Raw genomic sequence first — 15,716 nt, forward strand, 5'->3', positions numbered from 1 at the left:
TTTCCTGGAGTGACCATAGTAAGACCAGTGGATTTGATCGAAGGTATTGGGAAACGAGTGACAAAACCGAGAACTTGCTTCAGTCTTCTTCCCTGAAAACAAACTGCCCTTCAGATTCATCTGACATGAAATGGCGAATGATTGCTATTGGCCAGGAGCTCCAACTTGACAGGTAGTTGCGCAGCTCCTCGGGGCTATGGTGGCAGAATTTGCAGATTTCAGCAAGAATATAATTGGTCAGTGAGGTACTAACTGGCAAGAATTCACATGTCAGATAATTTACAGCTATGCTAAAAATAAAGCACATCTTAAACAACGTTTTGCAAATTAATATATCCTCTTCACCAAGTCATAACAGTAGATAAATCGAATATCTGACAAAAAGTAAACACAAAGGTTGCTTTCGTTTATTGGGGGGGGGAGGGAGGGGGGGGGGAGAGAATCTGCCTTTTTCAGAAGCGTTCGGAGAAAAAAATAATTGGAACCTGATGCTGTCAAACAAGTCAACATCTTTACTTTACAAGAACTACTGTTACTGCTATATAAAACCTCAAACCTGATTATTTTTGTCTGGAATATCCATTCTTGTGGTGACCCAGCATACCCTGGTCAGAATTTCGGTGAGTTGTTGCTCTTGTCTGGGTTGGGTTATAAAAATCACTTCCAAACGATGTAAAGTCCAACACTCTACAGTGATAAAAAGTAGTTTTATAAAGTTCAAGACTATTACCAATCTACACAGGAGAGGGTGTCCCAGCTAGTTTACTCCAATATGAGACCATAGAATGCCCCTGAGAGCTCTGCCCAAGGCTCAGTCAGTTCTCTGCAAGTAAAGAAATCGCTGGATTTCATGATTCAGCCATTAGGGATAGCTGAAAGAGTATGGGTTTCGCGCTGTAGGACCTGCAGCAGGAGAACACTTTAAAACACATAAGGAAACCTACAGTTACAAAGCTGAATAGGTAAAGGTAATTAGCCAGATCAAATTCCACCACTCAAGCCTTTGAAATGGAGTAGTGGGTGAGATTTCTTCCAGGCGAAGTCTGGCTGAAACGGACCGGGATCGTTTGGTCAAGTTGTTGCTGCTGCGAAAGGGCATTTAATGTTGACGCCAAAGTGAAACGTGTCAAAAGTGGTTACGTTTATCTAATGTCAGGATTTCGTTAGGTCAAGAGGAGGTCAGTTCTATATTAATATGAATAGTAATTAAAATCTTAAGAGGATGTACTTTCTTTATCACTGTATTCAACTGGTAGTATTCCAGAAGTTGCGGACCATTCTTCCTTATTGACAGTGCCCATCTAGCCTGTCCATAACGTTTGGAAAGGGTGTGAGGACAGCACCTCTGATGGACATTTAGTGGCAGTACATAACCATGTAGCCGTACAATATATACGTTTGCAGAGAGGCCATTGTCATGGTCACTGGTGAGCCCATCACACCCTAGCTTTTCAGCTTAACAAGAGCATCTTCTAGTAAAATAGTAATTTGAACAGCATGGTTAAAACATTGTTGCAACACAAAATCCATGCCAACTATTTTGATTCTAATGAGCATACATTTAAACTGATTGGAATTGTATTCAGCAAAACATAAATACCGATTTATCATTGATTGGCTGTCACTTCAGTCCAGATGGTATTCCTTCATGAGATTTAATCCTCTGAATAGTTCCATTGTACACAGATTTCCTTTTTTTTTTTTATGGTGTACTTCCCTGTTAATTTGTCCAGTCCTGCCAGCAAACTGTGAGCCAGAACTATATAAAATGAATCCATAGAACGTTCATAAATGTTTAACTGAGTTGTTAGGCAGTACATTTCTGTTTGCTGTTACGTAATTGTCTTGTGCAGCATCTCCCTAGGGGTAAGTAGGCTCTTAACAAATTGCTGAAACAATTCAAACTTGGAGAGAGTTGGTAGAGGCCATGCTTCAGCAACGACCTATTGTTAAAATATTTAATTGCATTTACACATTTTCTTTTTTGCTGCACATTATTTCAGTCTTAAAAAATATGATGACCAATTTAAATTGGACAATTAAAAAAAATCCGCGGGCTCTGTTGTCGCGGGTGTATAGAGCTAACCGAGCTGGCAGATGTTTTTAACAGTTAATTGTTTAATTCTTTCTCACCTTATTTTTTAACCATTGCAGCTGTGGCAGCTCTCTATCAGGTTGTAAATATATGGAAGATCTGTCCATCTGTTCCAGTCCACACAGCCAAAGCACTGATCTATTTACTGTTACCATGTTATTAGACTTCTGATAATGCTAGGAGTGCTCTCACAGTATTTATTTGAAAAGTTTTCTATAGCACGGACTAGACCCTGGAAGGGTATCGGAGCGCTTTATAAAGGTTACATCACATAAAAGTTTAATACAATACGTTCCTCCTGTTGGATTATGTTGTCAGTGTAGCTAACAGAACTTTATCCAAGCTCCCTTAGCAAACCACTTCCTCCCCTTCCCTTAACCATGGCTTTCTGCCAGAAAGGGGGTCCGCCAATCAATCCTATTATTCAAGGCTGTAGATCACTTCTCTAGAATACTGATGCAGCTCTATTACCAGTTACTCCCTTGAAGATTCATTAATCAATTTTAACAGAACGCTAACCATCATGTATTGCATCTTGATTCCGATCATTTAGTTCTCTGCCACTCATCTGGAACTCACTTCCCCTGCAATGTAAGCATGCCCCTTACTACTGGCCTGTTCATCGTTGTTGCTGCACATCTTCTTCAAAGTTACTTTTATCAAGGTCTTTCTACTCACATACCACAGATAGTCTTATGTTCAGCATTTCGGATCGAAATGCTTTATGGCAAGTGCGTTTGAATCCACCCTGTGTTTTATTAATGATTTGACAGTAAATATTGCCAATTTAATAGCAGTATGATCTAAGATTGTATTTCTTATCTGCTTTTTTGTCATGTTAAATGGATTTTTTCTTTTTTCGAATTCTTTGCCACAGCGCAGGTGGAAGGAAATTTTCCAATTGAATTGAGCTAGGTCCAGGCGTGAGGGCAAATAAAGTAGATTTTTGATAATGGGATGGGTAAGTGGACAAGACTCCTTTCCAAGCTCTTTATAAGAGTTCAGATAGGTCATTTGTCTTCCTCGGTGGTATGAGGGCCACCAAATCATAATCTTGGTGGAGAGGTTCTCTAATGATAAAAACACTATTCTCAGTTTCCTTCTGGAGCAAGTGGTCATTCTAGTTTATTCCACGGAATTATTGCTAATCTGTTTTTATGCACCTAATTAGATGATGATAAAGAAACCTGGTTTCCAGGGTCGTTTTTAACAGTATTGAATACTAGATAGTCTTGTTCTGTCTTTGTTTTCTAACTCAACGTTCAGTACCATCAATGTATGAAAAAAATCACATGTTTTGTAACTCAACTCTACTTTTCTTTCTCTCTCATTCCTAGGCTTTGCTCTGCCGAGCCATTGAGAGGCAGAGGAGCTGGCCTCGACACCAGGAGAGGCTGCACGACCTGTCCCTTAATGCTGAATGGCTGCAATGGCTCCCGCTCTCACTGATGCCACCACTGAAACTCACCACATCCGGTTCAAACTGGCTTCGCCATCCTCCACCTTGTTGCCTGGCAGTGCAGAGAACGGTAACGCCAATAACATCCTTATTGCAGCCAATACAACTAAGAGAAAATCCATTGGGGGAGAGGAGCCAAGCCTAGACTTTCAAAACAACCCAAAGGACGATTTGGGAAAGCTGCAGCCACTGGTGGCATCGTACCTTTGTTCGGATGTGACTTCTGTTCCTTCTAAGGAGCCTGTAACTCTACAAGGGGTCTTCAGCAAGCAGACAGTCTTGAAATCTCACTCACTCCTATCCCACTCCTTCTTGAAATCTAGTGAAATCAGAGCTGAAATTTTGGGCAGACATTCAGCTCTGGAGTTCTCGCTGGAAAATCTCAATACAATGAGTCAGCCCACTTTGCCTCAGGCCCCAGTTAATGGCCTTGCTAAAAAACTGTCAAAAAGCTCGGTCTGTGATCTTGAGGTGGCTGGCTCTCTCAATGGTGGAAAACGCGCACCCATCTCTTCTTTTGCATTACAGAACACAGAAGGTAACTCTGCAAGTTGTTCCTCTTCCGGGGACTTAAAGGTAGGGTACACCAATTGCACTCTTTCACGTAGAAGCCTTGATGTGGAACAGAGAACTGCCTCCAGAAACAGTGTACCCACTTCAAATAAGTTGTCTCTGAATTCTGCTCAGTGGGAGCCTCATGGTGCAGGTGGGGACAGAGTTCTGCCACACCCTGGTAGCAGTGATATTGGGGGAAAGGCAGAGGACCTGAAATCGCCCTTGCAGGCAAGCCTTTCCAGTACACTAGATGTGGATGCGAGGATGCGGGCTTTGTTGCGAAGACAGAGTGATATTGAGAGTCGTGCTCGGCGCCTTCAGAAGCGCTTGCAAGTTGTGCAGGCAAAGCAGGTAGAGCGACACATCCAGCAGCAAATGGGTGGCTTCCTGGAAAAAACTCTAAGTCACTTGCCCAGTCTGGATGCCCTCCGGCACCGTAACCAGCTGATGCTCACTCGCAGGGTAGAGTCCACGCTCCGCAAGCTTGGGGGTGAGGGAAGCACCTCTGAGGACCTTGATGCCTTTTTGAAAAGTGACTCTGTCACCACAGAACTGGAAACATTTACAGCAAGTGGAATGGCAACACTGCAGTCGAGTGAAAAAGCATTTGATTCTGATGTCACCGATAGCAGCTCGGGAGGAGAGTCTGACGTAGAGGAAGAGGAACTGACGAAAGTGGGTCTTGAGCAGCGCCATGTTCCACTGTAAGTACTTGCTAAAAATATTGAAATCCTTTACAACTACCCAGGGCTTTTTGATCTATTTTTATATGCCATAAGTTGCCTAATTAGTAGATGGGGATGCAAGGAAGGTAGGTCTATGAAGCTAAGGAAAGATTGTCCTTCCCATGAATCTTAATGTAAAGTACCCAGCATAGCAATGGCTTTTGGGTAGCTGGTTCATATGCAGAAAAGAAGCCTGGTGATGCGTTGCTCCCATGAGCTTTAACAATACCTATTTAGCATCAGGAGTGTACAAGTTTTGCTTTGTATACGCTGCAGTCTTGGGAAAGGAGTTAAGTGAAATTGACTTCATGAAACCTGCAACCTTTGTTTGCATTTTCCATAGTGAAAACTGTAGTAGTGCCTGAAACATCTACTACTGGGCATCTGATCTAATATACTCTGATTGAATCCAGTCCACTGTGTGCGTATCGAACCTCTGCTTCTCTTCAGAGTAAAATGAAGGTCACTAAACATCAGTTTCCATGTAATGCGGATAAACGGTTTGGCTAGATTTTCTCTCTTTAGAAAATGAAATTTAGATTATTCCTATTATGGGTATGTGACGAATTCTTTTGTTCGCTGAATGTAATTTGAGTAAATGGCAACTCTTTTTGTGGAAGTTAACGTTTCTGGTTGTGTACATTTTTAAGTATTACTGAGGTTGTTGGCTCGCAAGTTATTTGTGCCAGCTGTGAAAGGTATATATCGATTTTAGGTATCCTCCTATCCACAGATGATACCCTGCTTTGAGTAGTCGAAAATGTCAGTCCTTCTATGTTCTTCCTACATTGTAGCGCACTCTTGTCAATCTTGCTGTCTTTCCTTCTGATCTGGGTGAGGCATGTCTCCACTTCAGTCATAACCACAAATACATTATTCAGAATATGATACAGGTGTTGAGTACTGCAAGAGGACCCAGCATGAGTGTCCCTTCATCATGAGTCTCTACCAGTGTCACATCCCACTGTTCTTTTTTTAACCTCAATTATTCTTTTTTCCATCTGTTAGTAGAAAGCAGGAAAGTGCTGCTCTTGACGTTCTCATTTTTGGGGAATTTTTACTGCCATCAGCTTTTCATAGTAGTGATTCACTGTTTAGCTTTTATTTTGAATTGCCTTCCTCTAAGGTCTCGCCTAGGTAGCGCATGCACTGTCTAATCGAGACATGCTGTATCCAGAATATGGGCTTGGAGCACCGCCTATCGTTTTAATTGGTTCCTCTTTGTGCCCTTCCTAAATGACAGTTTTTTTTAGGTTAAATAGCTTACTAGTACCTCCTTTTGGGCTCATGTAACCTCCCATGCGGATTGCCCCTGTTACTTGTGCTCTTTCTCATAGTTATTTATGATAGCCTGTGAGCACTATTTATTTTTTTAGGTCTCGCCTGATTCGCAACCTTTTAGTAAGTGGCTTTTAAAAGTGTCACCAGAGGCTTTTGCTGGCCTCCAGCTTGCGTTCACAAGTGTGTGCACGTGCGCAGCTGCCATCTGCCTTTCTTATCTCTGCCCGCATCGGTCGCCATTACTTTAACTTTCCCTCCCCCACCACAGATCGCCTCGCTCAAGCGCATTGCGGGCACCCTTAAATGAGTGTTGTTTTATTGACTTTCCCGCCCCCTCACGTTGTCGCGTTACTTTTACGTCTTTACTTTTACTACAATTGCGGCACCGGCGCTTTACCTTTTCATTCAATCAATCAATCATAACATTTGTATAGCGCGCTACTCACCCGGAATTGTCTCAAGGCGCATGGGGGAGGGGGGGCCGCTACTGCTCGAACAGCCAGGTCTTGAGTTGTCTCCTGAAGGCGAAGTGGTCCTGGGTCAGCCGAAGGTGGATGGGGAGGGAGTTCCATGTCTTGGCCGCCAGGTAGGAGAAGGATCTGCCTCCGGCGGTGGCTCTTCGGATGCGTGGTACGGCGGCGAGGGCGAGGCTGGCCGACCGTAGCTGGCAGGTGGGCGTGTGGAAGATCATGCGGTCGTTGAGGTATTTGGGTCCCAGGTTGTGGAGAGACTTGTGTGCGTGGGTGAGGAGCCTGAACGTGATCCTCTTGTTGACGGGGAGCCAGTGCAGATTCCTCAGGTGGCCGGAGATGTGGCTGCGTCGAGGGATGTCCAGGATGAGTCGGGCAGAGGCCTTCTGGATGCGTTGGAGTCTTTTCTGTAGCTTGGCTGTGGTTCCGGCGTAGAGGGTGTTTCCGTAGTCCAGCCGGCTGGTGACTAGGGCCTGAGTGGCCGTCTTCCTGGTTTCGATCGGGATCCATCGGAAGATCTTGCGGAGCATGCGGAGGGTGTGAAAGCATGAAGAGGAGACGGCGTTGACTTGTCTGGTCATCGAGAGGGAGGAGTCCAGGATGAAGCCCAGGTTGCGTACCTTTAAGTAAAGCGCTGGTGCCGCGATTGTAGCAAAAGTAAAGAAATGGAGGTTTGTTTCTATTTCTTTACATTTGCTATAATCGCGCCACCCTCGCTTTACTTTTAACATTGAAAGTAAAGCGCGGGTGCCGCAATTATAGCAAAAGTAAAGAAATGTTTGTTTCGATTTCTTTACTTTTGCTACATGTTAATATGACACGATGCGTATGCATGTGATGTATTTCCTGTGATGCAGCAGTGGATGAAGATGCCCATATTTTATACGTACTATGTGAATGTGCTGATGTCATGGAACCATAGTGTATGCTGGGTGAGGTTAGGGCATGCTTAATGACTTATGCTCACACACGTCATCACGCACGCAACTTCAAAATGACGCAACCACTGCAGCCATGTCATCACACCCTTTTTTTTCCTAGTGATGCTGCACATCGCCTAGCTAGTAATACACAGTGTAATCAGATGGCATTACCAAAGACAGAAGGTCCCATAGATGAGTCCTATTGGCTTTACCAATGCTTGTTAGATAAAAGGCCTGGTAATTAACTGTGAATCGCGTGTGCGCGCTACTACATAACCTACAACTGTCCAACTGGGGGCGTGAGTAATGTATGTTTTAATAAACTCCATATGAGCTCCTTAAACTTCCTTTCAGTGAAATAATGCCAGGGGGGAAGCAGAGAATGTTTTTCTGCATGAGCAGTACAAGGGAGGTATAATACACGTGTGCAGAACATAATGTACGTCATCCCTTTGAAGCGCAAAGTTCTCTACTTGTGTGGGCGTGCTCGTTTTCAGTTCTCTCGGGTCTTAGTAACTCATTGAAAGGTCACCATGTCAATCAAAGCACTTTATATGACGTGTTTCTGTGCTTGAAAAATCTCTAACGCCATATTATTGCTCTGTACTAGAAAAGAATTAGCGGGTACGTTAAATGCTTACATACATTGCCAATTTGTAACAATAAAAAGCTTTGGCATAGCCAATAGGTCTCGCCTTTGGGACATTATGGGTGTTTAGCCATGCAACAGTTGATGTTGCACCAAGGATATTCTGCTGCATAATTAAATACTTATAAGGTCCCAAATGCGAGACCTATTGGCTATGCCAATGTTTGTTGTGACTTGCCAGCTGCTCGTACAACACGATTCGTGCTAGTCTTTATTTTTTTTGTCGCTTGTTTTGTGTGCAGCCTGCATGTTTATGTGAAACCTGAATCTGCTAAGTTGCCATGTGCTCCACCATCTTTGTGACTAGTGTCCATTTAACCTCTGTTTCACTGACCGCGTACATGTTGACCTGCACCTCGAGCTGACCTTTCCCTGCACCCATGCTAAAATGTTCCAGGAAGGTTGAGATGGCAGATGACCTCGCCCGGGGGTTCCATTCCTGTTCAAACTACGCGGCAAGAGGCAGGTGATGTGCCTAAGGCTTAGACTGCCCCATTCCAGCATCAAGCTCCGTGACAAAGGCCAGGTGATCTGTATCTCCATCCTCGCAAGCTAAATGGACTTTCCACGTTCCTGCTCTTGCAAGGGGAGTGTCCACATCCTATAAGGGGTGCTGCGTGCTCCTTGCAAGTCGAACAGTCTCCCATTACCTACCTCCAGTGGGTCACGGACACTTTTCCATCTCTAGAGATTCCTGTGTGAGATTAATAAACCTGCGTTTCTTCACTCCCAGTGGTGTGGTCTCCCATTTTTTTTTTTTAACGTACTTGGAGGAAGCTGTGGACTTGGGTGTTTCCTGCACCGCTGGGTGGTCTACTTCTAAGACCCCCTGGTTCTTCAATTGGCGCATCAACACGGGGGCTCCATCAGAGACTCGGTGGTCTCACCTTGACGACCCAGAGAGGAAGGGAAGATCGGTAACTGAGTGCACCTGCGGAAAGCAGACTTGAGTCTCCGCAGCCAATGTCGCCTGGATCTTCTTCCCCCTATGGTGTCTTCGACTACAGTAGCCCCAGTCCTGACTGGAATCCCTTTCTGGTCAGTCTAGTCTGTCTGGAAAATAAGGAGGAGAACCACCCGGGACCGGAGAAACACATCGGGTATTCTGGTAGGGTCGCCTTAAGCGACATAAAAATAATTCTTATATACTGATTCAGTTACGCATGCATGTGTCTGTTTTTCTGTTTTGATTGATGGTTTCTGATTCGATCTTTGCAAAGACCGAAGGACAGGTAATGTGTTCCTGATTGGCAACGGTCTGGTTTCTGAGAGAAATATTATTTAAGTACAGTAAACATGCCTCTTTTTAGTAAATTCTGTAAACTCTGTTGTTGCTCGAACAGTCAGGATGTGTTAGAAGTCAGTCAGCCAGCCCCTCCAGAGTGGACCCCTAATAGAGATGTACATCAAATATGGTATTTCCGGTATAAGTTATACTAAATTATGGCGGAAATGCACAAAAAATAATGCTGAGTTACAGTCGCCTGAATTTGGTTCTTTTGAGGTACCTAAACTTACATATTTGGAAGAGCAGTTGCATAGACGGAAGGTGCAAACAAGTATGTTTGATTCCTTTGGTCTATGGCGGAAAGAAATTAATGAAAGAAAGAGAAGAGCTCAAGCTAGAGAAAATAAGACACTCTGAAAACTTGCTCAGCAAGAAAGCGCAGCCCTTTGAGGACGAGAAATAGAGAGAAATATAGAAGGGTGTGATAGGGAACACTGACTTAACACAACAGGAGAGTACTCCTTACTGCCCCCAAAAATTGACGAAGACGATGCTATGTTGCTTTTTAGTCCTCCTGCTTATCATGAGACACAGCAATTGATACAGCCACAGTCAGCACCTGCCCAGAACGCTCCCATTTCTGACGCCCCAACCCCACCAGCTCAGGTGGAGATACCTGACCCAGAGACTGAAACCCTTGCCCCTGTAGTTATTCCTAAAATTGTGAAGAAATATAACAAAAAGGGACTCCGAAAGGAGGTTAGAGATTCAGACAGCAGTTATGATTCCGACCTGGGTGAGTTTAAAAGGTCACATTCTCTGAGACTCGGTGACGAGGAAAAGAAAAAAATAGATCGCATAGCTTACAAACTAATTACCGACTGTGCCTCCCCTTCAGACATCCACGCCGTAGCAGAGGGCCAGGTACATTCGACAAGAAAGAGCTATTTTTTTTAGGAAGAATGGCTTACCACATTATGGCCAAACAGGAGGACCAAAGGGTAGAAGTACCGCTTCATTTCCGGAAAATATATAGGCGCTTGCACGATGGTAAATCTACAGAAAATGACAGATGCATTACTAGCAATGATAAATACTCTGCATTCCAATAGTCAGACCTAGAGCTTTGTTCAGATGCCAGTCAAAGAGGCTGCCCCATCTGTCTCTCCACGGGGTACTGGAACATTCCTGAATAACCCAGATGACCCGAATGCCTGTTCCAGATTAATGTTTAGCTTGGTATATACTCCTTGGTCAAAGGCTGAGATGTTACAGTTACGAAAAGATATACCTGACATCAGAAAGAATCCTACGGGATTCTATGAGAGTGTCCAGCAGATACTGAACACTTATACCTTCACCCTAATTGACATCACTCAATTTTTTGACCTTGTATTGCCAACCGAGCTTTGGAAACCGCTCAGATATTTTAACGATCAAGCAGCTTTCCATGATACATGGGAAGACCTGGAAACAAGGGAAAAAGAGAGAAAACCTGGTGAAAAGCCACATGAAGATATATTAGCACTGCCGAAAAGACTGTTAGCCAAACTAAAAACTCTCACTCCTGAGAGAAAGGTAGATTGGAACCTTCTCAATGCTTGCAAACAGAATACTGATGAGCAACTTAGCAGATTCAGGTTTCACATTTACAACGTTCACTTCTATTGTCTGTGCAGTCATACACTTTTTATTAGCATGGTGCCTGCCTCACGGCCGCCGCGCTTGGTGTTGGAGGGTTGGGCTGCTTACGTGAAATCATCAAACATGGTCAACACTTTCTTTTAAAAATCTTTGTGCTCACTGCTTCATTGTTGCCCAAATTTCTATAAGTCATGGTGTGGGAGTCCTGTACTAAGCACCTAAAATGTGTTGTAAGCTTCTTTGTGTCATTTAAGAGATCGAAAAAATGGTGTACATTTTACATATTACAAAGAACGGTTTTGAGCTGTGCTCATCATTAAGAACCTGTAATTTCTACATTTGTAAAGCAGTTTAAGTAGTACTCTTGAAAGACATTTGCATTACTGGCAAAGGACCTGGCTACTACAGTGCAGTAGGTTTCTTATTTTTCCTACAATCATTTAATTTCCATGTCGCTGCTATTCTTCTTTTTCATGAACATATTCTATTAATGTAGTACAGCCCCCTACCGGCTCAGTCTGCAGACTCCTGCCTTCCATATTCTACCCGTTGCCTTTGGCTATAGGAGCATCATTGTCTCAGCCATACCCAGAACTGCCTACAGGTTTGCTTTCTGAGGAGAGCTGCATAGTGTAGCACTGGGAGGAGTGGTTGGGGTTGGAATGCAATGTCAGACGCACTGCCAGTAATAGCCTCAGAATACACTGTTGGTTGTAGGGAGGGTTGAAGGAAGGGCGTAGAGCTATGTACCTTATCTATAGTCACAGTGCATGTTTATTGACCAACATTTGTTCACTGCTATTAATCGTGCTGTTTGGAAAAAATGATCAGCTTAAAGAGATAATTCACATCCAAATATCTTTAACATAACTGCATATTATTCAGAAGAGATCCTCCCCATTGTATCCAACAATTAATTTACTCCGGTATAATAACCTCTCGCTAAGACTGATGTTTCTCTCAGCATATGCAGTGGTTGATTTAAGATACTCTGTGCCATCTCGTATCTCTTGCGTTGCAAAATGCTTCCATGTATTTCTCCGAATCCATTAGGCCCTGCTAACAAACGACTCGCAGGTGCAAAATCTTTCTTAATGTAATCCCATCAAGCCTAAAACCCTCTATAGCCAAGCTCTACCTTCGAAGAACTGCTTCAAAATCTTTACCCACACCCCTCACTTGTTCCAAACTGTTAGATAATGCCATAGTTAAATTGTGATTCTACCAAATAAACCCTACTTATTTAAAAGTGTATTATAGAAACTCTCCCACCCCATTTTTAGGTCTCGCCTGAGCCAGCTCATGCACTGAGACATTTAGTTAGTGGATTTTTAAACTGCTACCAGAGGCTTTTCCTGGCCTCAAGCTTGCGTTCACGTGCATGAGCGCAGCCGCCATCTGTCCTTCCTCCGTCTGGCCGTCATGTCTCATAAAGCCTTACAGTGCTCTCCCAAGCGCCTCGCTCTGCCCCCCACAGAACGCACCCGCTCATTTTTTATGTCCTTTTTGCGCGCGCACACAACTCCCGGCCGTACGTCTTGCTCGCGATCACTTTTGCGCGCACCATTTGCTTGTTTGTGCTATACTTCCTACTGACTTTGTTAATAAAAAAAAATCATACTTCGAAACATTTTCAGATGATTCTGGATTAAATTAAGTTGTAACAAAAAATGTACATTTTTATTGTTTTTTTACAATCAATTTACTGTGCATTCGAGGAACTGCAGTCATCTACGCATAAAACAGCCCTGAAAGGTTATCACGAGAGCCGCCACTGCTTATTACATCATTTCTCTTTTTCAAAATCTCTATTGGCTGCTGGACACTGCCGTCTAGCAAAGCCAATAGGAATCCGGCTCTCAATACTGAGTTTTTGGCTTTGCTAGTCCTTTTCGCTGTTGTCTAACTGCGCAGGCATAAAGACATGCGCTCGCAGGGCAGCCAATCTTAGCAAGGGTTATCTTTAATAGAACGATTGCCGCCGATGCTGATTAATGTGTTGTGACACTTGCAATCGCCCTGCTACGTGCATGATTTGAGACGCTGTAGATTCTAAAAATCAAACTACACAGTTCGTAGGTGCACAGGGCGCGTCTACGGGCAACAAAAAGAAATTTAAAGCTGCTCCACCCACGCCTTGTAGCCGACAGCTCGTTTACGCTCCGCCAATAACTGGAGCTGCTGTGCGAGAAAATTGTTTTTGAACTAACGCTGATTTGCCAGAGTCCTACCACTCCAAACTCATGCATTCATTGCTCTTTCTACAAAATGTTACTAGCACGGACGAGTCTAGTCCTACTACTTGGCCGTCCCGGTGTAGATTCGTCCTCTTTCAATGTCCATATCTCTCCCACAGAGCCTGGGTTTCACGCCGCTGCTCCTCTTCCCCAGGACCTGGCTGCTGTTCCACCTGCAGGAATGGCTCATTCCCCTTCCCCTGAACCTCTGGCCCCTCCGCCTCGAGGGTCCTCCGCTTCGCTTTGTCAGAGGATTACTCTATACCTGCACTTTCCATGCCTGTTCTAAACATGACGGAACATTTACTTTTCAGTGTTCCGCGTACGTCACTTCCTGTACACTACATACCCTAATTACGCATAAGTGATGGGCTCCTATTGCCCTTAAATCTCTAGCCGTGTCCATAACCTGTCCGGAAGTGTCTGTCGCACAGCTCTTTTGTGACTGGACTCGTACATAGTGCGACCGCTATGGGTTGCGCAAAGAAACTCTGAGTTCACATGAATTATATGATTTTGAGACCAGGGGTGCTGCTGAAAGTAATTAGTGTGCATCTGACTCATAGATAATACTTAGGGGTATAAGTGGGATGAAAAAACGGTGGGGGGGCGGTCTGTCAAATACAAAGGGGCGTGGTCGATGTGCTTAAGGGTATTGCTCAAAAACATGTAAGCTAAAAACCTGTGCTTAGCATATATGGTTTACCGCCCGACTAGTATTTTGCTGCTTCTGTCATTGCATCCAGATATATAATACAACGCATACAATTGCAGCTTCACTCGGGGCCACCGCAGCTTCACTCGGGGCCACCGCAGCTTCACTCGGGGCCACCGCAGCATCGTCTCCGCACACCTCAGCCTGCTCTCAGAATCTGGCATCTGTTGATTCTCCCCTAGCGTCTGGCCGCTTCTAGTGTTATAATACAGGTACTAGTTCCCAACCTTCACCCTCCGATTGTTTATGCCCCCCTCAAAAAAAGCTTTAGCAAACCACCATTGGAATAGGCAGAAACAAGTTGCTAGGATTGCAAGAACAAAAGAAAACTGAGGACATTTTTTATTGTAAATACTTTGTTCGAGGCATGTGGGCTGCTGAATTCATATCTGTGCATAGATCGCCGCCTAGTGTTGGGTCCGGATATTTGCACGTTGTTGTCCTGGAAGAGTCTTCGAGGTATCCTGGGATAGGTGACTCCTCCCCTGGACTACAGTGCGCATGGGCATCCTCTCCATCCTCAGATTGTTTTTTTCCGCCATTGGGTTCGGATGTGCTATCTTAACTCAAGTTAGGAAAAACTTTGTCGAGGCCAAAAGGCCTTTAGTTCGCGTCGGTACTGTTTTCTCGATCGGTTTCGATACTACCTTTGTTAGTTTACTAACTTTCAGAACCGACTTTTCGCATCTTACCTGCCCATCGACGACATCGACGATGGAATCGAGGACACCATTCAAGAGGTGTCCGGTATGCAATGCGAAATATCCCCACATCGACGTCCATCCGGTGTGCAACAAATGCCTTTCGCCGGATCACGACGAATCTACATGCATGGCCTGTGCCCGGTTCCGTTCCAAGAAGACTCTACGGAATCGACGAGCGGCGAGACTCGAAGCGCAGCACGCGGCACCGGCCCCGGCAGACATCTTCAACGCCGAGACAGAAGATGTCGAAGAATTGGAGATCCTACCCTCCAGTCCCGTTTCCGAACATGACTCCGGATCGGACGACGTTGCCGAATCACTCTTTCGCAGAGATGAAGACGACACCGAGGTAGGAGACTACGATGAGGCCTTAGGGGCCGAAGAGAGTAGCTCCAATGACGAGCAAGGCCTACCCGTTCAGACTGAAGAGAGCCCAGTGCCACAGTCTATGGCTCCGGTCGAGGGATCGCCTTCGGGCCTTACCCGAGACCTAGCCTGCAGTTCTTCGGCCCCGCCCTCGGGCCCTTCCTCGGACATTCAGCGGCAGCCATTATTACCTAAACCGGCTGGTTTCCCTTCTCCCAAACCGAAACCGAAAGCTGCACTGGTTCATTTGAAACCGAAACCAAAAGTGACGCTGGTCGGATCGAGGCCTTCCACACCTTCGACGCCAGCGAAACGCGTCGGCACCGAGCGCACCAAGCGAGACTTCGGTGCCGAACTTGAAGCGGCCGACGTCGGAGTCGGCATACGGAAAAAGGCCGTCGGTGCCACCAAACCTGCTCGGCTCCCGGCGTCGACGCCATCGACTCCGACACCAAAGGTCACACTGCCTGCTGCGTCTCACATCGCTTCCACGGCAACACCAAAGCCTCGCGCATCGAAGACGTCGACGGCCATTCCCGCCCCTCGACTCGATGACCCACCGGCGCCGAAAAAGTCCACGGCCGCCTCTACAGACCTGGTCGGCGCTAAAGCCTCAAAGGCGCTCCAAGTGCGACCTGTTGCGGCACAAAGCAGCAAAACCAAAA

At 45.1% G+C, this 15,716-nt stretch overlaps 1 protein-coding gene across 5 annotated transcripts in view; it reads left to right on the plus strand.

Annotated features, from left to right (window-relative positions):
• Positions 1-15,716, plus strand: part of KANSL1 (KAT8 regulatory NSL complex subunit 1) — a 1,694,895-nt gene that overhangs the window by 570,496 nt on the left and 1,108,683 nt on the right. For all 5 annotated transcript variants that reach the window (XM_085650272.1, XM_085650270.1, XM_085650273.1 and 2 more), the window contains one exon: positions 3,433-4,813. In XM_085650272.1, coding sequence (XP_085506398.1) covers positions 3,516-4,813 — 1,298 coding nt within the window. In that variant the 5' untranslated portion in view covers positions 3,433-3,515. The remainder of the gene's footprint in view (positions 1-3,432; positions 4,814-15,716) is intronic.

This window comes from Triturus cristatus, chromosome 1_1, assembly GCF_964204655.1.
Source record: "Triturus cristatus chromosome 1_1, aTriCri1.1, whole genome shotgun sequence".
NCBI lineage: Eukaryota > Metazoa > Chordata > Amphibia > Caudata > Salamandridae > Triturus > Triturus cristatus.